The following is a 27805-nucleotide window of genomic DNA, read 5'->3' on the forward strand; positions in this document are numbered from 1 at the left end:
TTGAGGAGTTGAGGGAGGGCACGTGCACGTGCGCCAGGGCGGGGGTGGTTGGGGGCAGAGAGAGCTCGTGTCGCGGGTGTGGCAAGTGTAGGCAGCGTTGTGGAAGTGGAACTATGGATTAGTAGAGTAGGAGAGGAGCAGGTCCGGGTGCATTATAGTGACATCTTCTCCTCTTGTTTTTCTGCCCCAGGGCCCAGGCCCGGGGCATGGGAAAATTTTCTTCACCGTTAGTCCATTTACTAATAAGGGTTTGTTTGATTGAGGTGGATTTGAAGACGATTGAGGGGGAATTAATCCCATACGAGCCAAAATCCCTCCAAATCCACTACAGTCGACCTGGGGGGATGGGATTAACCGAAAAAAACCTAATACAAAATTGGGCCCGCGGTGCATCTTAGCACAACCCACGCACACAAGCCCAAAGCCTCGTTCCCCCTAAAAAAGAAACAAGCCCAAAGCCTTGCACGCTCGCTCCATCTCCGGAATCTTCCCCAAAATCCCGACCTAGAGAGCTCCTACTCTCGGCCTCCGCCGCCTCCCTGCCGGTTCGCCCTGCTCGCCTGCTCGCCGCCGCCCCCCCCGCCGCCATCCTGCCTACTGTGCGGCCCTGCCCGCCCGCTGCTCCGCGCGAGGCTGACCGCGGCCCGTCGCCGTTCCGCTCCGGACCCCGGCCGCCGGGCTCCCCGACTCCCCGGACGCCGTACTACAGCGCTGCTTAAGCGCCGGGCGCTCTATAGGTAAGTGCTCCGTAAATTGTGAAGCGTACATCATCACGCGGTGCTCGTCAAGCTAACCCATGTATACAGTACAAACACACGACCATGTATGATTAGTTGTATGTATCCGACCTTGGACCACCAGCTAGCATTCTGAATCATCTCTAGCTCGATACATGGGCTTTGACAGAGGATGTGCATGCTGATTTGATTTGTCCACTAGATATCAGTCTGTTTTGGGCAGAGGGCGTGCCTGTTTTACATTTGTCCGATAGATATCAGTATGTTTTGGGGGCGCAGAGGGCGTGCTCGTTGCAATTGTCCTTGTTCGACTGTTCAAGTTATATCGTTTCTAAATGTTGCATCGTAGATGGAGAAATCGAAACATGGGAAGAGGAACCACCGTGAGGACGGGAACACGGGCAGAGGGCGTGGAAAGGGCCGACCTTCCGGTGGTAGTTCGATGAAGACGAATCCTGGGGGCATGAAGAATGAGAACGCATTACAGCCCCCCAATGCTTCAACTTCAGCGATGAATGTTATTAGGTATGACTCTAGGTTCTCTCTGAATTTACATCTGTATTGCATTTTTTTAATGTGATGGCCAAGTTATATGTGTGAGGATGTGAAATGCTAAGTGACCTTTTTCTCCTAGGAAAAAGGTCGATCCTGAAACTGCTAAATACTTCCTCGAGATATCGAATCTCTTTGATAACAAGGAGATAGACTTGGAGGACCGTTCGACGATCTGCGCTAATGCTTTGGAAGAAACTAAATGGAAAGAGCTCGAACTTGTCACTGATGGTGTAATAAGCCACACCTTGCAGATTCTTGTACAAGGTTGTGACTTGGAGCAGTTATGCATGTTCCTTCGCAGCTGTATTCAGTCTTTTCATGTTATTGCCATGGACAAATTTGGATCTCATGTGGCTGAAGCAGCTCTCAAGGCTCTGGCAACACATCTTGAAGACGACTCCTCCAGGGTCATTGTGGAAGAGATACTGAATAGGATTTGCAAGGTATCTCTTTTTTTCAGTGCTGTTGTGTGTCTTGTTTGCATTGGTATGCAATGGAACTCATATTTGAATTGGTGCTGCAGAATATTGCTGCAGATGCTACTAATGTGATGTGCAGCTGCTATGGATCCCATGTTCTAAGGACACTTCTCTGTCTCTGTAAGGGCGTCCCGTTAGATTCATTGCAAAATTTCCACACGACAAAGAGATCTGCCGTTCTGGCCGAACGATTGAGCGGTGGTTCAAGTAGACCAGGCGACCAGAATCTAACAAGCTTTGAGCATGGTTTCCCAGATATGTTCAAAACTTTTGTCAGGCAAATGCTACAAAATGCAAAAAATGACATTTCAACATTACTAACTGAGAAGAACAGTAGCCTTGTTTTACAGGTTAGTGTCTCTTGTTTACCACTAGCTGTAATGCATAGATCTGTTTCTTTTATTTTGCTTCATAACCATCTTAACATATCCTTATGCAGACTGTGTTGAAATTATCAGCTGGTGATGATGATGAATTGAATCATATAATATCGATTCTTCTTGGTTACGATGAGGATGACAATGCTCAGAAGAAAGATTACAATGAACAAAAGAATAAGATAGTTGCTTTACTTGAAGATACTGCTTACAGTCATCTCTTGGAGGTAGTATTTTTAGTTCTCTTGTTTCTTAATTGCATTCAACTCATAAGATTCAGCTCCCATGGGGATCTTCTCGTCCTTGCCCTTCCCATTTGCACTTCGGTATGTGTAAGAATATTCACTGTATGCACATGCTTTGCAGGTCATTATAGATGTTGCTCCTGAGGAACTACGCAGCAATATGCTTATAGGCACTCTCAAGGGTGCACTATTTGCAATCTCGTCTCACCACTGTGGTAACTATGTGGTACAAGCTTTAATATCATCAGCCAAAACTGCAGATCAGGTATACTGTAGTTTACATTTCAGAAGTTTCTTCGGAATTTTGTTAGTTGTGTACTGTATAAGCTAATTGAATGTTCTTTTGAGCAAACCAGTGCTCTAAAACCACCTGAGTACTTGTAACAGCTTCCCTCACCTAGTATGCAAAAATGATGTGTCTGCTACTGCTGCCCATCTACTCTAACCACCTTTTGGATTCCATATGAATGCAAGGTTGATTACTGTGTAATCACTACAAATTTAGGCAGCCGAGCGAGTAGCGATTATCGACCTTTAGAACCTTGGGAGCATCTGTTTGCTGAAATAAACAACCATTACACAGTTTGTAGCCCATTTCATACTTTCCAAACCTATTACTTTCATTCTTCATATGTGAAATTGTGTTACAGCTTATACTAAATCTGTGTCAAATTTCTGCTTGTGAACCTGTCAAACAGATCTTTTCTTTGGTTAGCACTTGATGCATATGCATTACAATGTTTTATCAATAGAGTTCTGTTTTTTCTTGGCAGATGAAGCAAATATGGGAGGAACTTGGTCCTAATATCAAGGAGTTGCTTGAGCGAGGTAAATCAGGAGTGGTGGCTTCCATTTTAGCTGCATGCCAGCGACTTGAAACAAATCGCCTAGAGGTACTTTTTTCAACTTTAAATCTCTGCATTGCTATTTGAGAATATCTGTAGCTTAAATATATGCGATTCGCTTACTTTGGACTGCAGATCTCTGAAGCTCTTTCTGCAGCAATAACTTCAGATTCCGAGTCTTCTGGTAGCATTGTTGCACGTATACTTTTTCTTGAGAATTTCCTCCAGGAGAAATCTTATTGGAAATGGCCGCTTGGCGTAAAGATGAGTGTTCTTGGTTGCCTGATGCTGCAATCAATTTTTCAATACCCACATGTATGTAATACTCACAAGTCTATTAAATATGTTGCCATGTTGTTAAATTCTCTTTGCATGACTTTACCATTCCAGGTTTACAATATATATCCAGTTCAACAGTCTTATGCATAGTATCTATCAACGCTCTGCTATATTGCAAACTGTTTTGTGGTCCACAACAAGCTCATTCTGTCAATTATGTCGTGGTAGTTTTTTTTGTCATATTGTGCCGCTTGATTTTCACCGTGCATCTGTGTTGACTTTTCCTTTTACATCATTACACTAAGTTATACTCCCTCCGTTCCTAAATATAAGTCTTTTAAGAGATTCCACTATAGACTACATACGGAGTAAAATGAGTGAACTTATACTCTAAAAGGCATCTATATACATCCGAATGTAGTCTCTATAGTAGAATCTCTAAAAAGACTTGTATTTAGGAACGGAGGGAGTATATATTTGATTTTCTTGAACAATAATGTGGCAACAGCTAATACATTACTAGTTATTATTGAGCAATAAAATGGCAATGCCAACAGCCGACTGTTATCCCTTAACATATTTACTTAAGTCGCTTATTTTCTGGACAAAACGATGGGGTATTGATGACTAAAACCTTATCCCTTTCATTTGCGCGCAGCAATATATTCGGCAGTATGTTACAAGTTTGCTGGCTTTAGACAATGATCAGATCCTGCAGATTGCCAAGGACCCTGGAGGCAGCCGTGTTCTTGAGGCATTTTTATGTTCGAGTGCAACAACAAAGCGAAAATTTAAAGTTTTCGCAAAGTAAGCCTTTCCTGAATAGCTCAACTCTTTGGAGATCTTTTCCCTCATTCCGGAAAATTCTATGTTCTGACAGACTCAATCAACACATATGCTTTCCCCCCTCAAGTATTATAATGCAAAGGATGTGCTTTATGCTGTTGTAAATAAATGCCCATAGGTACATTGTAGTTTTGTGTACTGAAGCCATGTGAATTGTTGGTGCTACCATATTTTCTTTATCATAAGTAGTAATCATCAAATAACAGCAATGGAAGAACTCCATTGTTTGTGTATGGCATTGGCATGGAGCCGCCCGTTAGGCAATTGCTACATTGCCGATAAAATGTTGTTCAAAACTCGGAAGTTTCCAAATATTATTGAACAATGGGAAACATTGGCAAGCCACACTAGAAGAGGGGGTTTGGCTCAACATGTTACGATCGGGTAATGTATAGCAAAAGAATAAATGGTCTAAAATAGAAAATAGATTCGCAGTGTGGTGCCAATCCACCCTCCCTGAATATATGCCATTGTATTGTCATGCTATAATCATGTACACACATCGTAATTTCTTCCACCATCTGTTGGCTCTCTACTTGGTAGTTGTATGATGCATTTTGATTTCATGATATTCCAGTATTGTGCAACATAACATTAGCTTGCAATGCCAATTCTTTTGTATTTGGAAGTACCCCTGCTGTTTTAGCTACATTGAATTTTCTCAATACCTCAATTGTCATTTTACTTCTTCCGAAAGGCTATTTTGGCATAGTGCTGTATGGCGAAGACTGTCTGGCTTATATATACGTGTGATTTGACAGATTGCAAGGTCATTACGGGGAGATTGCTATGTATCCTTCTGGCTCATTCTTGGTAGAAAAATGCTTTACAGCGAGTAATTTTTCCCACAAAGAGGCCATCGTGTCAGAGCTGCTGGCTATGCAAAATGAACTATCTCGGACAAGACATGCCATCCACTTGTTAAAGAAACTGGATGTTGATAGGTTAATCATTTTTCTATTTCCCTCGTACTTTTGTGTACGGACCTAGTATTTAGCATGTTAATAGACTTTCTCTTCCTATTTATTTCGTTATAGATACTCAAGACGACCCGACCAGTGGAGAGCTGCGCTAACTTCGAAAGAAACAACCCAGAGGGAATTTCAAGCCGAATTTGGCCTGAACAACAGTAAACCTATTGGCCAGAGTATTGAGGAGCTGCTTTCCCCTCAAAGCCCTGCAAAGAAGCGTAAACAGAAAGAGAAGACCGACAAAACTACTACTGCGGATGCCAGCCACACCAAGTCAGAATCATTTCAGAAAAACACCAAGGGACAGAAATCCGCCAAGGCAATGTCTGAGGGAGAATCGAGCAGCAAGAAACCCGTGAGCATGCCGTTCTTGAATGACAGTGGCAAGAGGAAATCGCCAGGTTTCCTATCGGACAAACCGATTCCCAAGAAACAAAAACACGAGAGACCCACAGATGGCAGGCGGTTTGTCGGGGATGGCAGCAGCGTTAGCACACCGTTTGTCAGGCATAATGTGAAGCAGAAACAGTCCATCGCTGAGCTTGCTGCTCTGGCTGGTAAGGATAAACTGACCGCAGGGGAGGTCCGGAAGCTGCTCAAGCCCGAAATTTCAGCCAAGGGCGACTAACTCAAATCTTATTTGTCAGCACTTGTAGAAAAAGAGGACCCGGTTCTCGCAAACCATGTGGACCAAGGCGGCGATTTTGTCGGTAGAGTAGGTTTTTACTCATCTGTTGCCTTGAGCTGTAAGATGCACGAATGGATCTATGTACTTGAAACAGTCACTTAAGGTTATTAGTTTTGGTTCAGGAGCGACTTTCTGAAAATCCAGTGGTAAATCTTTTGTTATGTTTGTTGGGTATTGCTTGCTGATGATTTTGTGGGAACAACTCTCGTAATGAATCAATCTGTGGGGACAACTTGTGTCAATTCTATGACGGATGAAGTGATGCGGGAACAACAGAGGAGGCCAAACTCCCCGTGCCGCGGCAGCAACAGAGGAAGTACCTCGGCGTCTGGCAGCAGGGGACGTGGGTGGCGGAGATCACCGACCGCGACACCCACAAGCGGCATTTGCTCAGCTTCTTTCACACGACCGAGCTTGCTGCCCTCGAGTACGACCGGTGGCAGGTTCGGCTGCACGGCGCCGCTGCCCGCCTCAACTTCCTGTGGGGTGAGACGTCGTCCAGCTCGAACCGAGGTAGCCGGGGGTGGTGTCTGCGGCAATGGCTAGGGTGGACCGGGAGGCGAGGGAGCGCATCGCGGCGGAGGTCGTCGATGAGGAGTATCTTCCGCCTTCAGTACCTCGAGCTGGTGGAGGCGGTCCGGTGGCAGGTTCGGCTGCACGGCGCCACTGCCTGCCTCAACTTCGCGTGGGGTGAGATACTGTCCAGCTCGAACCGATGCAGCCGGGGGTGGTGTCTGCGGTGATGAGGAGTATCTTCCGCCTCCAGTACCCCGAGCTGGTGGAGGCGGAGCGAAAAATCTTCGCAGAGCGCATGGTCGAAGGGGAGGTCATCGTCCTCTCGGACGATGAGGAGCACGGTGGTGGCAACGAGGAGCACTTCGACGTTGAAGAATGGCGGAGGATCTTCCCGGCACAAGGCCGGACCCCATGGGCGGTGGGATGTCGCGAGCGGATTGACTTGCCCTCTATAAGGGTGATGGTGTTTAGTTTTAGTTTAAGTACATGTTTAATTTTAAGTTCAAGTTCATGTTTAGGTTTAAAAACTAGACTATGTTTCGGCGGATGATTATGTACATTTTGTGTCGAATTTCATTTGTTTAAATCGAATCTATGTTGAATTTATGAATATTTGCTTTTTACTCCGCCAAATTTAGGAGTTCGGCCCCAAATTTAGTGAAGTAAAAATCCTCCACTAAGTTTACTCGGCGTTTATAAATCAAGTTCATCCTTATCATGAGTGATATTATATTACGTGAGGTCCAAATTGACCAAATGATCAAAATAAGCTTTGCCGTGAACCAATCTGTGGTTGGATGGTTAGGACGAGAGTGGTATCCCCTATCCATTAGAGTTGAAATTTCAAACCTAATACTGATGTTCATATTTTTCTAGATTTATTTCAGGGCTTCCAGCCAATGGCGGAGCTTCAGTAAGGCTGGATGGGCCATGACCTAGCCAGCCCAGAGCAAAAACATTGGAGGGTTCAAATTAGACTAGGCCAGTTTGAGAAAAATAGTGGGCTTTTCTTTATACCGGCCCGCCCATATTTTGCACTGTAGTTCCGCCACTACTTCCAGCAATGTACCTTTGGTGAAAGGAGATGTTTCCATCGACTACGAAGACGTGTGTGGTAACTTCATCAATGTCAATGTCAATGTCAAGATAATGTGCCGGCTCAGTTTCTCGCATGTTTTCGTAGGGGTAAGATATGCCTGCGCTTCTGTACTGCCCAGTCAGTTCTCCGAAAAAAGAGGATCACACAAAACGTCCTTTGCCCACGTGAGGGGGGTGTAAACCTAACCTGGACGTTTGACATCAAGCCAATCGGCGCTTCGTCCCAAAATCTCGTCGCATGGGAACAGTTCAACTTCAACAGAGCATGGCATCATGTCCTCCTCCTCATCGAGACAGACTTTGCACTTGCTATCAATCGAGACATGAACCGGGAGGGAGGGAGTATGAGGAAGGTTGACGATTGTGGCACCTTGTATTCCCAGAGTTTCAGGGGCCCCGTTCCAGCGCGCACGGGGGCCAAGCAGGCGGCACGCACAGAGGGTGTTCGACGAAATGCCTCACCGAGCGAGCGGCTTTGTTGTGGGGTTGCGTTCAATTCAACCTGACTACGTGCGCCGCTTCAGTCGGCGTCAGGGTAGCCACAGCAGGTAATGCCGGTCCCATGGCTTTAGTTATGAATCGAAAGATGCGCACCTCTTGATTTTGATTCTCTGCCGTATGAGTTCATGCCAGCATGCACCAATAATTTGCAAATACAGTACTGTACTACCGTATGACCTAGTCCGTCCTGTCTACTAGGCCCGCCCAATAGAGCTGTTCAACTGAGCACTCTAGATGCCAAATGCACTGGCCAAACATGCCTGATGTCGACTGTGAACCACATGTTACAGTCTCTGTCTTAGTGCGCTTGTCCGAAATGCTCAACATTTTCCAGTGCTTCCATTCAACTTCATTTCACAGCCAACAACAGACTGTCCGTACGCACTCTTTTTTTTGACCGGAAAACCGTAGAACAATAGTTCTACGGTATTTATATTAATAATAAATATGTACAAACAACGATTCAAATTACAAAGTGGTCACCCAATACCCGTTTTGTGAAACATGGAAACTACTTAGATGTTCTGTGTGACCCAGGAACTGATCTTGGGTACTTGGATGTTCCGTACGCACTCTTCATCCGTCTAGTATAGTACACCCCTTAACAAAAATATCATCCGTGTTCCCCTTGACAAAAATATCATCCACGTCCCCCTTAGCAAAAGATCGCACGTACGTACAACGTCCTTGCGGTTTGACCGAGCCACCACTAGCCTCTGACCGGCCGGCCGGCCGGCCAGGCGATTGTTTTCTCGATTGAAAAACACGATCGGGCTTGTGCTCGCGTGCGCTCCATGGTCTGGTGCTGTCCCACCACTAATCAGCAATCAGTCAATCTGTCTCCATGGTTCGGTCGTCCGTCGCAGTTAAGCCCTGGCATGCATTGACGCTTGACGGGTGCTAATTGATCCGTCCGTCCATTGACGTCGCTCCTCAACTAAACTAGCGTATGTGCTAACTACTCCCGCACCGGAGGAGAGGACTAGTCGCCGCCCTCCTGCTGGCTATCGATATGCGAGTAGGCTTAGCTGCACGATCGGTCTCAAAGTTTGAATTGTGAGAATAAGAAAGGCAAAGCTGAAATAAGGTTCAAACTACAAATAGGATTGGAGTTTTCTCCTTTTTTTGCGAGAAATAAAAATTTGGATTGGAGTTAATACGTTGTTTCGACTTTGACAGGTTGGTGCATGCCCCCTTGGCATCCACGTGACCATATTGTTAGGATTTGGTTGCCTAATCAGTGAACTGCTCCCCCATATCATATGTGAAATCAGTTGAAACGTCAGGGACACTTGAAATAAGATCATCAGATAACCCTTGTTGTTCAAGTCTTGGCTTTTACTACAAGCTTGCGCATAAAGATGAGCGAGATAGACCGCCTTCACTAATTAAGCTCTTTTGTTTTTCATTTTGTAACACATTTAGTAATTAAGCTGACTTGGTAAAATTACATGGTGCGCAGCGCACTGCCTGCCTGCTTAATTAATTGTCAAGCTTGCACATAAACAAAGGAAGCAACCAAAGGTGTTCCTTGGTTCCCATATATCTCTGTTCAGTTAGGACGGACGGAGCACATCCATTACTCACCAAGAAATACCTCATCAAATTCAGTCAGGACGGACGGTGCACATCCATTTCTTACCAAGGAATGCCTCATCAAAGGGAGAGAGCAAGCAAGTGGAGGTCTGTGCTCCCGTCTTCCTTTGTTTTACTACTCCCCTTCCTCATCAACCTTGTGTGCCCCGGCTGGAAATTCACGGATGCAGGAGACACACTCCTTCCTGGGCAATCTCTAAATGCTACCCAGATCCTGCTCTCAAACAATGGTGTCTTCAAGTTGGGTTTCAACTGCTCATTCTCGAAATATAATTTTTACCGGGCCCGGTATTGTGGTTTTGGCACCTGGTTCACTAACTCATCGTCGTCCCATGATGATTGTTCGCTGGTTTGGCAACCTGATCTGCAATATGTTTTTCGTTGTGAGTCATCATCAGTTACCCTATCAGAGAAAGGAAAACTACATATCACCGATGGCGTTGGCAATGTCCTTTGGATCTCAGATTACACGACAACAACTTCTATCTCTGCCATTGCAGTGCTTCTTGATAATGGAAATCTTGTATTAAGAGACCAAGCAAACAGTTCCCAGGTGCTTTGGCAGAGTTTTGATTACCCAGCTCCTATACTGCTCCCTAGGATGCGCCTAGGGTCGAATGCAATCATCGGCAAGAGCATGGTCCTTCTTTCTTATCCTAGTCTTTATAGTGACTATGCTAGTGACATTACAAATTTTACTCTGAGAGTGGATGCAACAAGAAGGCGAGGTTTTATTATTCAGCAGTTTCCTTTTGGTACAGTGTTTGCTGGTACTTTTCCTAGCTGGATAGTTCGTGAAGATGGAGACTCTGTTCTGACACTAAATGACGCACATACATACATGCGTTTAAATGGCTCTGGATTTGTTGAATTTGGTAAGCAAGAGACACGCAGTTCTATTTTGTGGTCTGCTCCAGACAGTTTATGCGACTTTGAGTCAAACTGTGGACCTTATGGTATCTGCAAAAGGCCAGGCTTCTGCATATGCCCTGCCGGTTTTGATCCATTAAGCACAAAATCAAGGAATTGTCTTGGCTGTTCGAGGGAGGTTCCTATGAATTGTGAAAGAGACAATTCAACCCATCGGGAAGTGGTGTTTTATCCAATAGATGGCGTCTACAAGTTCCCCAAGAGTTCTTGGCCCTCTGATGCCAGAACTACGAAAGAGTGTGAAGCATCTTGCTTAAAGGACTGCACCTGTACTGCCTTTGCTTACAATGTGACATGCCTGTTATGGTTTTGGGATTTACTGAACACAGTAGTGCTTGACTCTGGTTCAAATGGCAACCGTTTGTACATACGTGTTGCCACCAAACAACAACAGGAAAATTCGGGTTTCAGAGCTGCTCCTCTGTTTCTAACGGCAATGGCCGCGTTAGTCATCATTGTTATTATCAGCGGTCTGGCTGTTTTGTGGAGATGCAGAACAAAGTTATTCAGAGCAAGAAGTGTGTATGAAAACGGAAGCCTTGTGGTTTTCTCATTTGCACAAATAAAGAACTCAACAAAAAAATTCTCTGAAAAACTCGGAGAAGGTGGTTTCGGCTGTGTTTTCAAGGGGACATTGCCAGGTTCTGCTGCAGTGGCCGTCAAAAGGCTAAAATGCCTTGGACAAGGAGAGAAGCAGTTTCGAGCAGAGGTGCAGACCATTGGGATGATTCAACACAACAATCTTGTTCGGCTACTTGGATTCTGTGCTGATAGCAGTAGCAGGTTATTGGTGTATGAGTACATGGAAAAAGGTTCTTTAAACTCACATCTCTTCCGTAAGGATTCTGCAAAACTGAGCTGGGAACTGCGGTACCATATAGCACTCGGAACAGCAAGAGGCCTGGCTTATCTGCACGAGGAGTGCAAGGATTGCATTATACACTGCGACATGAAGCCGGACAATGTACTTCTTGATGCACAGTTCTGTCCTAAGATTGCCGACTTTGGTATGGCGAAGCTTCTTGGTCGAGATTTCAGTAGGGCCCTGACAACAATGAGAGGGACCATCGGATATCTTGCACCGGAGTGGATCTCAGGGCTGCCGATCACACATAAGGCTGACGTCTACAGCTATGGAATGATGCTTTTTGAAATCATATCAGGGCGAAGAAATGCGGAGAAAATCAAAGAAGGGAACTTTACTTACTTTCCCATCTTTGCTGCAGTCAAGCTGCATGAAGGGGATGTTATGTGCCTGTTGGATAGAAGGTTGGAAGGCGATGCGGATGTGGAGCAGCTGAGGAGAGCTTGCAGAATTGCATGTTGGTGCATTCAAGATGCTGAAGATCATAGGCCAATGATGGGGCAAGTTGTTCAGATGCTAGAAGGTGTTCTGGATGTTGAAGTACCTCCCATTCCAAGGTCACTGCAGAATTTTGTGGGCATGGAGGATTGATTGCACTTGCTCTACAGGCATGTACTGTCTCTGAAATACTAAAAGAGCTATCATTATATGTCAAGAATTAAGTGTTCAAAGTTATGTGTGTTTTATATTCTCTAAACTACGTTATCCCCTTATCTGCTAAGGTTCTGAACTGAATTTGCTATCATTATAGACTTGTGATATTGTGCCTTCACTTGTTTCTCTGTTGGCATGATGGCTTGTCTGTTCGACAATCAGAACTGTAAATCTTTATGTATTTATACGAATTGAGTTCAAGATATCATGTGAATGAATTCTAGTAGATGTACTTACTGCACCACATACTGCGGTCTTTGCACAAACTAATTAACTAATCCTGCTGTTTCAAGCAGGGTCCTCAATGGTTCACTGCAGTAGCACACACGTTTGCAGAATATCAATTATATCTTTTTTGTGCTAAATTTACTTGTTAGCATGGTTGTAGATTCTTGTGAATAATTGGGTAACCACATTTTTTTTCAAAAAGGGGGGACTCCCCGGCCTCTGCATCAGAACGATGCATACGGCCACAATTGGGTAACCACATGAAAGTATGGATAATATGTAGGCATTTTGGCTGTCTGTAATGCACAAAATTTAGATAGATCCATGGAAATTTCAGAATAGAACTCTAAAACAAACATCAAGTAATTTTCAAAAAGAAAATCCTTCTCATTGTTATAATTAGCATAAAAAGATGTATCCTCTGGTTTCTGTGTAGTGTCAGCCTCTGCTTTCAGCTTGGTTGGATTTTTATTTTTATTTTTTGAGGGGGGTGAAAACAGTTTTGTTCAACAAATAAGGGGCCGGGATACAAATAATTTCAAGAGTCCCTAACAACCACACATAACAACCAGGATCTAATGATGCTGCTGCCTTTGGGAGATCATGTTCTTCAAAATTGGACTCCCTCATTTCATTCTTTTCTTTGCCTTGATGACTTGAATAATGGTGCTGCTGATGCCCAAGAATGGCTTATCCAGGTGATTAACCGTTGCCAGACAGTCCGCTGTGATGATTATCTTTCTCAGATTGAGATCAGAAACCAAATTAAGACCTTCTAACCTGTTTTCTGTGGACTCTGCCTGATGGCTTTATTTATAAAGTCGGGTGTATGCTTTTTCTCTAGAAGAACACTCATTGCGCTCATAATGCCATGCCCAAGAATCATCAACATTCCGAGAGTTGAGTGGGATATTGAGAACAACATGCGCGTCCGGTGCTTGCAGAAGTGCAGATGTCCCCAAACTAGATCAGCGTTCTGGTCTTTTTGACGCCCCATCCATGAATTCTTCAACTAACTTCAGAGGGATGGCCGACCGTGGGTGCAGCGTTCTTAGCATCTCTATTATCCCTTTGGCAGCCAATTGTCCTCCCAGACAGTGGGGTAGCCAGGCCCCAGGCAAGAGGGGCCATGGCCTAGGCGTATGGCTGAAATCCTTCTCTGACTGTAGCAGTATAACTACTATAGCATAGGTTGTTAGAGCAACTCCAGTAGATATTGTAAAAGTTCATACTGTAAAAGGTTTTTTGAGTAAGGGGCGGGTTCCGACAGAACAGATACTGTAAAACCTGTACGCAAAAAATATTTCTCCTTCCATTTCTCATACAAATTTGCATGTCAACTCGATATGATCTACTCTCTCTCTCTGTTCCTCTTTATAGTGTGCCTTTGTGTGTAGCGCTTATACGAAAACATGAGCTGGCGCTCTCATTTGGACAAAAATTGCCCCTCCCCATGCTCGGTCTGTCACGCATGTGGGTGCCTGTTACTGTGCTCCCGTGAACCAGCCGAGGGCTATTTTCGCCCAAAGCAGCCTCGCGGCGCTTATGCGCAGTACATTTCGGAATCTAAGCCAAAAAACTCTACACACTAGCATATGGAATGGAGGGAGTATACTTTAACACCAATATGGATCAAACTTATTAAATTTTAACATCACATCATACAAAACTAATCCAAATTATAATAACAAATCAAATTCAAAGAAACAAGAGGGGAAAATATGGTCTCAAATTCAAATAATTGTACAAATCAAGCATGAATAAAATGAGGAACCGTGATCAAATCAAAGGAGACTATCTCCCAAATAATTCCCACTGATCCCAATGAGATCTTCATGAAGTTGGGTATGCGAAGCCCGGTCTTCACTCTTCTGATATGTCTCAAGAAAAGCTTGAATCCGGTCCTGGTTCCTGCAAGATTTCACACGGCTACCAACATTGTCATACTCAAATGACAAGTTCACGTCCTCTCATTATGGGTGATCATGTTTTGGAGAATCACACAAGCAATCATGATGTTAGTGAGAGATTCTTACCTGAAAAATGAGCAGGACCTCGAACAATAGAAAACCAAGCTTCCAACACACCAAAAGCTCTCTCAATGTCCTTCTGGCAAGCTTCTTGACAAGCAGCAAATCAACATTGCTTCTTACCTTGAGGTTTTGTGATTATCTTAACAAATGGTAACCATGAAGGATAGATACTGGCAGCTATGATAATACCCCATGTCATATGCATGGCCATCACTCCGGACCATGGAGTGTTGCTCCTGCTAGGAAACAGCAAGAACAAAGAATGGTGACCATGGGGACACGTCTAAAAGATAGGAGAACATTGAAACCACCCCTCGACAGAGTTGAGGACGCAACACACCAGGGAGAGGCAAGCTCGACGATGCATGCCATTTGCAATCAAGAGAGACCGAGGCTGCACAACGACACCCTCAATAGGGCGAAGGTGCCAGATGGACTAGGGTTTTCGCCCAGAGCCCTGGCACCATTAAGGGACCCACTACAACGTCCCCAAGAGGGAAGCAACACCCACATGTGCCGCACTTGTCGACGCTAGAGCACAGAGCCTTCTCTCAGACTCACACAAGTACCACTAACTACTCAAAGTTGCCGACCCACCCTTGGAGGTGGTGTTGCGACCACCTGTGCAAGATCTTCAGACCTTGACCAGGGGCCTCCACTGCTGAAGCCATGATGATACTAGAGTCACCCACCTCCCCTCCACTTGCTACCCACATAGCCAAGAGGAGACACCACCACCACTGCCATGTTGCCCGTCGCAGAGCCAACCGTGCAGACACACCCCCTCAAGACCGCTGCCCCGACATCCAAGACAGACCCTCCACCACCACCGGAGTTACAAGATGTCTGAGAACTAGGCACCATTAAACGAACAACGATAGAGTGGAACCGTCGTTGGTCAGGCCGGTCATCCTCGATGTCGGCTTAGTCGAGAAGTCCACCTAGGTTGGGTGCAGATCATTGGGGCCAGTTGGCATCATCGTCGGGGCAGCCCTCGAAGATGGGTCGCCGTAGGGGTCGACCTCCACGAGCCAAAATCGGTCCAGCCCACAAGGTCCGTGACAGCCTAACCCTAGATTTGCCACACCACCGGCCCCGAGAACTCTGCACGCCCCCACGCCGTCGCTAGCCATAGCCTTGCCCGAGCACCCATGATTCGAGTCGTCGAGGAGAGTCGCTGCGCGTTGCCCGTCTCCCGCGAATGCCAACACACTAGATCAAAGCCATATAGTCGCTAAAGGGAACGTCGTATATCCGGTGTCGACCCTAGCACGAGCACGCCATAGCTCGACTTTGAAGCGCCACCGTGAGGAACCTCGCAGTCCGCTGCCGCCATCGAGCCCAACCACACCGCCGCATGCCACCCCGTATACTCGTCCGATCACCGCCAACCATCGCCATGAACCGCCTGCACCAAATCCGTCAAGCAAGACCACTCAACCATCGCGCCGCCACCAGTCTGCCCCACCGCCGTTCCGTTGCCAGCATGCACACCGTCGGGCCGACATGTCGCGTCGCGCCGCCAAGCCCCACGCTAGCTCGGCGCTCCCGCCCTGACGCGGGGTTCACTTCCAGGAAAATACCTTGGAGCTCTCCTAGGCTTCTATTCCTATGAAGCACTAGTTGTATATATGCCCGTGCGTTGCCACGGCTTAAAAAAACATTGTAATCCACAACATTGCACATGCGGCTTATGAGTGTGTTGCCAGAAATATCATCTTCTACTTCCTCTGTTCCAAATTATTCGTCACAGAAGTGGATGTATCTAGAACTAAAATACATCTAAATACATCCATTTCTATGACGAGTAATTCGGAACAGGGGGAGTACTTAATAATATAACACAATCCATGTGACTCATATTCAAATCACTATGACTCAACTTGATAAGTCTACCTTCATACTATTGCTTTGTGCTCCACAATGAAGACAAACAAAGGGCCTTTTTTCCACCCAACTTTGACATATATCTTCTCCATCCAGCTTGGATAAACAATATTACTCTATCCTAATTTACATGGCATGCGTGCATTTCAAAATTCAACTTTTCCCATCAAATTCATCAGCTGAACATGGATTATGTTACAAAAAATCACCAAATTCGTATTCAAGAAAAGTTTCCAATGGTATAATTGTATGCCAGATAGCTCATATATTACTGAATAAATTAGTAGCCAGAGCATCACACTAAATGTTTTTTTTTCAAAATTCAAATTTGTGAAAACATGTTCTCTTCCTTCTTGCATCCCGTCTCAGCTTTGCTAAGAGTTTCGGTGTTGTAATTGCCATGCGATAAAAGCCTCGCTTCAATATGAGGAACCTTAAACTTTTGGTTTTCTCTCTATGTATAAGAAGGCAACAATTAATCTATATATGATTAGTACTTAAGCATGAATCCCCATCTTATGAAGGAAAAAATCATAGTACATTCACATATCTGATCCGGAATACAAGGATGCTTACGATCAACTCCCATGGCTAAATGTAATATGGATTAATAAAAACTTGGAAAAGGACTGCAAAAAACACGTTATATGCTCCTCCACTAAGAGCGATAGAGTGCATGGAGGACAAAATTGCAAAGACATGATAATATCATTCGTTGACACAAAAACACATACAAGGAAGCAACAACAAAAAGGATAATTTATGACTTTCACCCAGGCACAGATTCTTCATAATATTTGCAGCACCTCAATAATGAAAATTTAGGGGGTAGAATAGAAGTTGAAGGCATGATCACAACCTGAAATAGATGACACAATAATCGATAAAAATATTCAATTTGAGGTTCAACACTTCAATGATGCATTAACTAAATAAATGTTGCTAGAAGCAGACCATACCTCCAGGTAAAGATGAATGTTCTGGTACTTGGATTCAAGAAGATGCATACTTAAACTGGAAGCACTTCCAAAACTTCCTTCGGTGTCTTCGTTCTATCATTATGTAGCATGAGTCTCTACTATATTAGCCCAACAAAACTGCTGAGGTTGGCTACATAACATGCACATAAATCAGAAAACGAATAAGTATTATTAGGAGATGAGCAATATGTCCTAAAAAGAAAAGATATATAGCTCCTTTGTAGACGTCTCTTTTTCCTTCACTCTAAAATAGCTGCACACCATATTTGAAGAATGTAATACTCCCTCTGATTCAAGGTAATTGATGCAGCTGCTATACAATGTCATATATACATTGTATATATGTTGAGTCAATTAATTCAGATCAGATGGAGCATGAGTTTATATCTAAACAAATAAGGAAACTTCATGTCAGATTGCTTCATTCTAAATTAAAGGTAGAAGCATATTTCCCTAAGATGAACACACACAACTCTCAAGCAAGTACATAGTTTTCTCTATTAAATTGTATTTATTTGCTAATGTATTTTGGTTTCTGTAATATTGTTGCTTTGTGGTCTCTTCCCCTACAAATTTTCTCTCCTAATTGTTGATCCCGTTGTGCTGATGTCAACATTTTATCTTGTTCAGACCTAGCTAATATTGAAAGGTAATGAAGGTACAGTACATGAGAAGCCAAACGTGTTCCCCGGAGAAGTAACGTACATGAGTTTGGATTAACACAACGGACAACAAGGAGAAGCAGCTACAACAAACAAAACACAAATTGAAAGCATGCAGGATGCTTTATACAAAACAAGTCACAGAACCTGAACTCGACTCCAATCTCTGACCACGGCTGAAGGTGTGCGCTTAAATTTTTAGAAGTGATGAAACCTGAGCTCACTGACGGAGGTACGGCAAGGCCGGATGGGCCATGGCCCGCCCAGGACTGAAGCAAAAAACATTTTATATGAAGCTCGGCTCACAACAATGCATTGATTTTCAGTTTGATAACACAGTATGTAGTATCTGGCCCGTCCAACTTTTTTATAGTAGCTCCGCCACTGCCTAAGCTCTTGAAGGGCCAAACCATTGGGCTCGATACTGGCCTGAACCTTTTGCGTGTTAGACATGACTATGTGAAGATTATGCACATTACCTATCCACTTAATCCACAACACAGTCCGACAGCAATCAAACTATTCTCTTTTTCTCTACTAATGTATACAACAATCTTTTTCAGGTTCAGGCATCAACCTAGTGGAAGCTTTTTCCAGGTTCAGACAAATTCGCAAGATAATATTGAAGAAGAAAATACGACAAGTGGTTGCACGATAAGGATTTGTAACATGGCCCCCAATGCTGGTTTAAACATGTGGTCCACCGACCTCTGGACTGAACAAAGGAACATAGTGCTTCCAACACTATGGAGCTAGTTTGTACTAAAATAATACGGCGTTGATGAAACATTGGTGAGGGTACAAAAGCATGTAGGACGAAAAACTATTTGGAAAAGGCATGACCAGAAAAGTAGGAACCACAAGACTGTGTGGGAAAGATTCTTCTGAATTTACATGTTTTTATCACGCGCTGACCTGCAACTCTATGTCGTAAGCTTGTGCCAATTTTATTTTCCAGCTGATGATTCAAAAATTGTGTCCTGGTTTGGAGAAATCCTGGAAAATATTTGTGTTAGATCCACAAAAGAGGATTACTCTGTGACAAGCACTACATCAATTTATCACTCAGAAGGTAAAATCACTGGAATATGTGCTCTTTCAACTTTAAAATATCGATCATTTAAAATAAGGATAGGATGATAATTAAGTTAATTAACAATCAGACAATGCATATAACACATCTTTTTTTAGAAAAGGAGGATGACCCCCGGCCTCTGCATCTGGGAGATGCATACGGCCACTTTATTGATTATTCTCGAGGACCTTACAAAGTATTACATGTTAAACAGGTTACTGCACCTGTCACGGCTGTTCAAGGAGATATTCGATCGGCTTAGAGATAGACTTGGTAGTTAGCTCTCATATCTATCTATTGTAACCATCTCTACCCCTTTCTCTCCAAGATTGTAATCTCCTGTAATATCTCAACCTCTCTGTATGCGCATCAGGGTTATTGCGCCCCTGCCTACAAACACGAAGCCGTCTCCTCCAACGAGGGTAAGACGTTTCCGCATCTCGCACATGATAATCAGAGCCTTCCTACTTCCCATCTAGCTTCTCTCGATTTCCAATCGTGCCCTACACCATGTCTTCCTCCTTCGGCGCATCTCACCCTAGCCTCAATGGGCAGGTCATTGAGAAACTCTCCCGCACGAACTACGTGCTATGGCGCACACAAATCACGCCGCAGTTGCGTGGCGCCGGTGTCTTCAACTATGTTGACGGCACCTCGCCGGAGCCGGCCAAGCTTCTCGCCGCCAAGGACAAGGACGGCAAGGAGACTTTCGAGCCCAACCCTCTCCACCCAATTTGGGTCAAGGAGGACCAGCAGGTGCTCGGTTATCTGCTGAGCAACCTCTCCAAAGAGGTGCTCGTCACGGTGACCACGATCACCACGACGCAGGCGCTCTGGACGATGCTGGTGGGCATGTACTACTGGAAATATGCCCTAGAGGCAATAATAAATTGATTATTATTATATTTCCTTGTTCATGATAATCGTTTATTATCCATGCTAGAATTGTATTGATAGGAAACTCAGATACATGTGTGGATACATAGACAACACCATGTCCCTAGTAAGCCTCTAGTTGACTAGCTCGTTAATCAATAGATGGTTACGGTTTCCTGACCATGGACATTGGATGTCGTTGATAACGGGATCACATCATTAGGAGAATGATGTGATGGACAAGACCCAATCCTAAGCCTAGCACAAGGATCGTGTAGTTCGTTCGCTAAAGCTTTTCTAAATGTCAAGTATCATTTCCTTAGACCATGAGATTGTGCAACTCTCGGATACCGTAGGAATACTTTGGGTGTGCCAAACGTAACAACGTAACGGGGTGACTATAAAGGTGCACTACGGGTATCTCCGAAAGTGTCTGTTGGGTTGGCACGAATCGAGACTGGGATTTGTCACTCCGTGTGATGGAGAGGTATCTCTGGGCCCACTCGGTAGGACATCATCATAATGTGCACAATGTGATCAAGGAGTTGATCACGGGATGATGTGTTACGGAACGAGTAAAGAGACTTGCCAGTAACGAGATTGAACAAGGTATCGGGATACCGACGATCGAATCTCGGGCAAGTATCGTACCGATAGACAAAGGGAATTGTATACGGGATTGATTAAGTCCTTGACATCGTGGTTCATCCGATGAGATCATCGTGGAACATGTGGGAGCCAACATGGGTATCTAGATCCCGCTGTTGGTTATTGACCGGAGAGTCGTCTCGGTCATGTCTGCATGTCTCCCGAACCCGTAGGGTCTACACACTTAAGGTTCGGTGACGCTAGGGTTATAGAGATATTAGTATGCGGTAACCCGAAAGTTGTTCGGAGTCCCGGATGAGATCCCGGACGTCATGAGGAGTTCCGGAATGGTCCGTAGGTAAAGAATTATATATAGGAAGTGCTATTTCGGCCATCGGGACAAGTTTCGGGGTCACCGGTATTGTACCGGGACCACCGGAAGGGTCCCGGGGGTCCACCGGGTGGGGCCACCTGCCCCGGGGGCCACATGGGCTGTAGGGGGTGCGCCTTGGCCTACATGGGCCAAGGGCACCAGCCCCTAGAGGCCCATGCGCCAAAGGGACAAGAGGAGGGGAGAGTCCTAAAGGGGGAAGGCACCTCCGAGGTGCCTTGGGGAGGATGGACTCCTCCCCCCCTTGGCCGCACCCTTCCTTGGAGGAAGGGGCAAGGCTGCGCCCTCCCCCTCTCCCTTGGCCCTATATATAGTGGGGGGGGGAGGGAGGGCAACCATACCTAAGCCCTGGCGCCTCCCTCTCCCTCCCATGACACATCTCCCTCCTCCCGCAGCGCTTGGCGAAGCCCTGTTGAATTTATGCTACGTTCCCCTATAGTGGCATAATGAGCTAGGTCTATGCGTAGTTTCTATGCATGAGTAGAACACAAAGTAGTTGTGGGCGTTGATTTTGTTCAATATGCTTACCGTTACTAGTCCAATCTTGATTCGGTGGCATTGTGGGATGAAGCGGCCCGGACCGACCTTACACGTACTCTTACGTGAGACTAGTTCCACCGACTGACATGCACAAGTTGCATAAGGTGGCTAGCGGGTGTCTGTCTCTCCCACTTTAGTCGAATCGGATTCGATGAAAAGGGTCCTTATGAAGGGTAAATAGCATTTGGCATATCACGTTGTGGTTCTTGCGTAGGTAAGAAACGTTCTTGCTAGAAACCCATAGCAGCCACGTAAAACATGCAAACAACAATTAGAGGACGTCTAACTTGTTTTTGCAGGGTATGCTATGTGATGTGATATGGCCAAAAGGATGTGATGAATGGTATATGTGATGTATGAGATTGATCATGTTCTTGTAATAGGAATCACGACTTGCATGTCGATGAGTATGACAACCGGCAGGAGCCATAGGAGTAGTCTTAATTTATTTATGACCTGCGTGTCAACGTAAACGTCATGTAATTACTTTACTTTATTGCTAACCGTTAGATGTAGTAGTAGAAGTAATAGTTGGCGAGGCAACTTCGTGGAGACACGATGATGGAGATCATGATGATGGAGATCATGGTGTCATGCCGGTGACGATGATGATCATGGAGCCCCGAAGATGGAGATCAAGAGGAGCAAAGTGATGATGGCCATATCATGTCACTATTTGATTGCATGTGATGTTTATCATGTTTATACATCTTATTTGCTTAGAACGACGGTAGTAAATAAGATGATCCCTCATTAAAATTTCAAGAAAGTGTTCCCCCTAACTGTGCACCGTTGCGACAGTTCATTGTTTCGAAGCACCACGTGATGATCGGGTGTTAGATTCTAACGTTCGAATACAACAGGTGTTGACGAGCCTGGCATGTACAGACATGGCCTCGGAACACATGCAAACACTTAGGTTGACTTGACGAGCCTAGCATGTACAGACATGGCCTCGGAACACAGAAGACCGAAAGGTCGAGCATGAGTCGTATGGTAGATACGATCAACATGAAGATGTTCACCGATGATGACTAGTCCGTCTCACGTGATGATCGGACACGGCCTAGTTGACTCGGATCATATAATCACTTAGATGACTAGAGGGATGTCTATCTGAGTGGGAGTTCATGAGATGAACTTAATTATCCTAAACATAGTCAAAAGGTCTTCGCAAATTATGTCGTAGCTCGCGCTTCAGTTCTACTGTTTAGATATGTTCCTAGAGAAAATTTAGTTGAAAGTTGATAGTAGCAATTATGCGGACTAGGTCTGTAAACTGAGGTTTGTCCTCATTGCTTCATAGAAGGCTTATGTCCTTAATGCACCGCTCAGTGTGCTGAACCTCGAACGTTGTCTATGGATGTTGCGAACATCTGACATACACATTTTGATAACTACGTGATAGTTCAGTTAAACGGTTTAGAATTGAGGCACCGAAGACGTTTTGAAACGTCGCGAAACATATGAGATGTTTTGAGGGCTGAAATTAGGATTTCAGGCTCGTGCCCATGTCAAGAGGTATAAGACCTCCGATGATTTTCTTAGCCTACAAACTAAGGGAGAAAAGCTCAATTGTTGAGCTTGTGCTCAGATTGTCTGAGTACAACAATCGCTTGACTCAAGTGGGAGTTGATCTTCCAGATGAAATAGTGATGGTTCTCCGAAGTCATTACCACCAAGCTGCTAGAGCTTCGTGATGAACTATGATATATCAGGGACATATATGATGATCCTTGAGATATTCACGATGTTTGACACCGCGAAAGTAGAAATCAAGAAAGAGCATCAATTGTTGATGGTTGGTGAAACCACTAGTTTCAAGAAGGGCAAGGGAACAAAGGGATACTTCATGAAACGACAATTCAGCTGCTGCTCTAGTGAAGAAACCCAAGGTTGAACCCAAACCCGAGACTGAGTGCTTCTGTAATAAGGGGAACAGCCACTGGAGCTGAATTACCCTAGATACTTGGTAGATGAGAAGGCTGGCAAGGTCGATAGAAGTATATTGGATATACATTGTGTTGATGTGTACTTTACTAGTACTCCTAGTAGCACCAGGGTATTAGATACCGGTTCAGTTGCTAAGTGTTAGTAACTCGAAATAATAGCTACGGAATAAACGGAGACTAGCTAAAGGTGAGCTGACGATATGTGTTGGAAGTGTTTCCAATGTTGATATGATCAAGCATCGCACGCTCCCTCTACCATCGAGATTGGTGTTTGCGTTGAGCATAGACATGATTGGATTATGTCTATCGCAATACGGTTATTCATTTAAGGAGAATAACGGTTACTCTGTTTATTTGAATAATACCTTCAATGGTCTTGCACCTAAAATGAATGGTTTATTGAATCTCGATCGTAGTGATACACATGTTCATGCCAAAAGATATAGGATAGTAATGATAGTACCACCTACTTGTGGCACTGCCACTTAAGTCATATTGGTATAAAACGCATGAAGAAGCTCCATGTTGATGGATCTTTGGACTCACTCATTTTTGAAAGGATTGAGACATGCGAACCATGTTTGTTGGTAGATATGCATGAAGAAACTCTATATAGATGGATCGTTTGGACTCACTTGATTTTGAATCACTTGAGACATGCAAATCATACCACATGGGCAAGATGACTGAAAGCCTCGTTTTCAGTAAAATGGAACTAGAAAGCAACTTGTTGGAAGAAATACATTTTGATGTGTGCAGTCCAATGAGTGCTGAGGCATGTAGTGGATATCGTTATGTTCTTACTTCACAGATGATTTGAGTAGATGTTGAGTATATTTACTTGATGAATCACGAGTCTGAATTATTGAAAGGTTCAAGTAATTTCAGGGTGAAGTTGAAAGATCGTCATGACAAGAGGATAAAATATCTATGATATGATCATAGAGATGAATATCTGAATTACGAGTTTGGCACAGAATTAAGACATTGTGGAAATTGTTTCACAACTAATACAGCCTGGAACACCATAGTGTGATGGTGTGTCCGAACATCATAACTGCACCCTATTGGATATGATGCATACCATGATGTCTCTTATCGAATTACCACGATAGTTTATGGGTTAGGCATTAGAGACAACCACATTCACTTTAAATAAGGCACCACGTAATTCCGATGAGATGACACCGTATGAACTATGGTTTAGAGAAACCTAAGCTGTCATTTCTTAAAAGTTTGGGGCTGCGACGCTTATGTGAAAAAGTTTCAGGCTGATAAGCTCGAACCCAAAGCGGATAAATGCATCTTCATAGGACACCAAAAATAGTTGGGTATACCTCCTGTCTCAGAACCGAAAGCAATAAGGGATTGTTTCTATAATCGGGTCCTTTCTCGAGGAAAAGTTTCTCTCGAAAGAATTGAGTGGGAGGATGGTGGAGACTTGATGAGGTTATTGAACCTTCACTTCAACTAGTGTGTGGCAGGGCACAGGAAGTTGTTCCTGTGGCACCTACACCAATTGAAGTGGAAGTTTATGATAGTGATCATGAAACTTCAGATCAAGTCACTACCAAACCTCGTGGGATGACAAGGATGCGTACTACTTCAGAGTGGTACGTGATCCTGTCTTGGAAGTCATGTTGCTAGACAACAATGAACCTACGAGCTATGGAGAAGCGATGGTGGGCCCGGATTCTGATAAATGGCTCGAGGCCATAAAATCCGAGAGAGGATCCATGTATGAAAACAAAGTGTAGACTTTGGCAGAACGGCTCGATGGTCGTAAGGCTATTGGGTACATATGGATTTTAAAAGGAAGACGGACAATGATGGTAAGTATCACCATTAAGAAAGCTCGACTTGTCGTTAAGATGTTTTCCGACAAGTTCAAGGAGTTGACTACGATGAGACTTTCTCACTCGTAGCGATGCTAAGAGTCTGTTGGAATTATATTAGCGATTACTGCATTATTTATGAAATCTTGCAGATAGGATGTCAAAACATTGTTTCCTCGACGTTTTTGAGGAAAGGTTGTATGTGATACAAACAGGAAGGTTTTGTCAATCCTAAAAGATGCTAATAAGTATGCAAAGCTCCAGCAATCCTTCTAGGGACTAGAGTAAGCATCTTGGAGTTGGAATGTATGCTTTGATGATGATCAAAGATTTTGGGTTTATACAAAGTTTATGAGAAACTTGTATTTCCAAAGAAGTGAGTGGGAGCACTATAGAATTTCTGATGAATATATGTTATTGACATATTGTTGATCAGAAATGACGTAGAATTTCTGGAAAGCATATAGGGGTTATTTGAAAAGTGTTTTTCGATGGAAAACCTGGATTAGGCTACTTGAACATTGAGCATCAAGATCTATAAGGATAGATCAAAACGCTTAATGGTACTTTCAAATGAGCACATACCTTGACATGATCTTGAAGGTGTTCAAGATGGATCAGTCAAGGAAGGAGTTCTTGCCTGAGTTGTAAGGTATGAAGTTAAGACTTAAAGCTCGACCACGGCAGAAGAAAGAGGAAGGACGAAGGTCGTCCCCTATGCTTTTATCATAGGCTCTCTACAGTATGCTATGCTGTGTACCGCACCTAAAGTGTGCCTTGCCGTGAGTCAGTCAAGGGGTACAAGAGTGATCCAAGAATGGATCACAGGACAGCGGTCAAAGTTATCCTTAGTAACTAGTGGACTAAGGAATTTTCTCAATTATGGAGGTGGTAAAAGAGTTCGTCGTAAACGGTTACGCCGATGCAAACTTTGACACTAATCCAGATTATTCTGAGTAGTAAACTGGATTCGTATAGTAGAACAATTATTTGGAATAGCTCCAAATGTGGCGTAGTAGTTGCATCTACAAGATGACATAGAGATTTGCGAAGTACATACCGATCTGAAAGATTCAGACCCGTTGGCTATAACATCTCTCACAAGCATAACATGATCAAACCCAGAACTCATCGAGTGTTAATCACATGGTAATGTGAACTATATTATTGACTCTAGTAAACTCTTTGGGTGTTAGCCACATGGGGATGTGACCTTGAGTGTTAATCACATATCGATGTGAACTGGATTATTGACTCTAGTGCAAGTGGGAGACTGTTGGAAATATGCCCTAGAGGCAATAATAAATTGATTATTATTATATTTCCTTGTTCATGATAATTGTTTATTATCCATGCTAGAATTGTATTGATAGGAAACTCAGATACATGTGTGGATACATAGACAACACCATGTCCCTAGTAAGCCTCTAGTTGACTAGCTCGTTGATCAATAGATGGTTACGGTTTCCTGACCATGGACATTGGATGTCGTTGATAACGGGTTCACATCATTAGGAGAATGATGTGATGGACAAGACCCAATCCTAAGCCTAGCACAAGGATTGTGTAGTTCGTTCGCTAAAGCTTTTCTAAATGTCAAGTATCATTTCCTTAGACCATGAGATTGTGCAACTCCCGGATACCATAGGAATACTTTGGGTGTGCCAAACGTCACAACGTAACTGGGTGACTATAAAGGTGCACTACGGGTATCTCCGAAAGTGTCTGTTGGGTTGGCACGAATCGAGACTGGGATTTGTCACTCCGTGTGACGGAGAGGTATCTCTGGGCCCACTCGGTAGGACATCATCATAATGAGCACAATGTGATCAAGGAGTTGATCACGGGATGATGTGTTACGGAATGAGTAAAGAGACTTGCCGGTAACGAGATTGAACAAGGTATCGGGATACTGACGATCGAAGCTCAGGCAAGCATCGTACCGATAGACAAAGGGAATTGTATACGGGATTGATTAAGTCCTTGACATCGTGGTTCATCCGATGAGATCATCGTGGAACATGTGGGAGCCAACATGGGTATCCAGATCCCGCTGTTGGTTATTGACCGGAGAGTCGTCTCGGTCATGTCTGCATGTCTCCCGAACCCGTAGGGTCTACACACTTAAGGTTCGGTGACGCTAGGGTTATAGAGATATTAGTATGCGGTAACCCGAAAGTTGTTCGGAGTCCCGGATGAGATCCCGGACGTCACGAGGAGTTCCGGAATGGTCTGGAGGTAAAGAATTATATATAGGAAGTGCTATTTCGGCCATCGGGACAAGTTTCGGGGTCACCGGTATTGTACCGGGACCACCGGAAGGGTCCCGGGGGTCCACCGGGTGGGGCCACCTGCCCCGGGGGCCACATGGGCTGTAGGGGGTGCGCCTTGTCCTACATGGGCCAAGGGCACCAGCCCCTAGAGGCCCATGCGCCAAAGGGACAAGAGGAGGGGAGAGTCCTAAAGGGGGAAGGCACCTCCGAGGTGCCTTGGGGAGGATGGACTCCTCCCCCCCTTGGCCGCACCCTTCCTTGGAGGAAGGGGCAAGGCTGCGCCCTCCCCCTCTCCCTTGGCCC

General features: G+C 44.5%; 2 protein-coding genes across 2 annotated transcripts; both read left to right on the plus strand.

The window, feature by feature from the left end:
* Positions 1-491: 491 nt before the first annotated feature.
* On the plus strand, positions 492-6183 carry LOC119314739 (pumilio homolog 23-like). Its single transcript, XM_037589432.1, has 11 exons — positions 492-737; positions 1087-1262; positions 1372-1735; positions 1816-2121; positions 2211-2375; positions 2515-2658; positions 3167-3286; positions 3374-3553; positions 4176-4324; positions 5125-5307; positions 5401-6183. Exons 2-11 carry the CDS (start codon positions 1087-1089, stop codon positions 5960-5962), a joined length of 2349 nt encoding a protein of 782 aa, XP_037445329.1. The 5' UTR covers positions 492-737; the 3' UTR covers positions 5963-6183.
* A 3641-nt stretch (positions 6184-9824) lies between these two features.
* On the plus strand, positions 9825-12372 carry LOC119318979 (G-type lectin S-receptor-like serine/threonine-protein kinase At2g19130). The gene has a single exon (XM_037593512.1). The coding sequence runs from the start codon at positions 10335-10337 to the stop codon at positions 12117-12119; it is 1785 nt and encodes a 594-aa protein (XP_037449409.1). The 5' UTR covers positions 9825-10334; the 3' UTR covers positions 12120-12372.
* Positions 12373-27805: the final 15433 nt, after the last annotated feature.

The sequence above is a fragment of the Triticum dicoccoides genome, chromosome 6A, assembly GCF_002162155.2.
Source record: "Triticum dicoccoides isolate Atlit2015 ecotype Zavitan chromosome 6A, WEW_v2.0, whole genome shotgun sequence".
NCBI lineage: Eukaryota > Viridiplantae > Streptophyta > Magnoliopsida > Poales > Poaceae > Triticum > Triticum dicoccoides.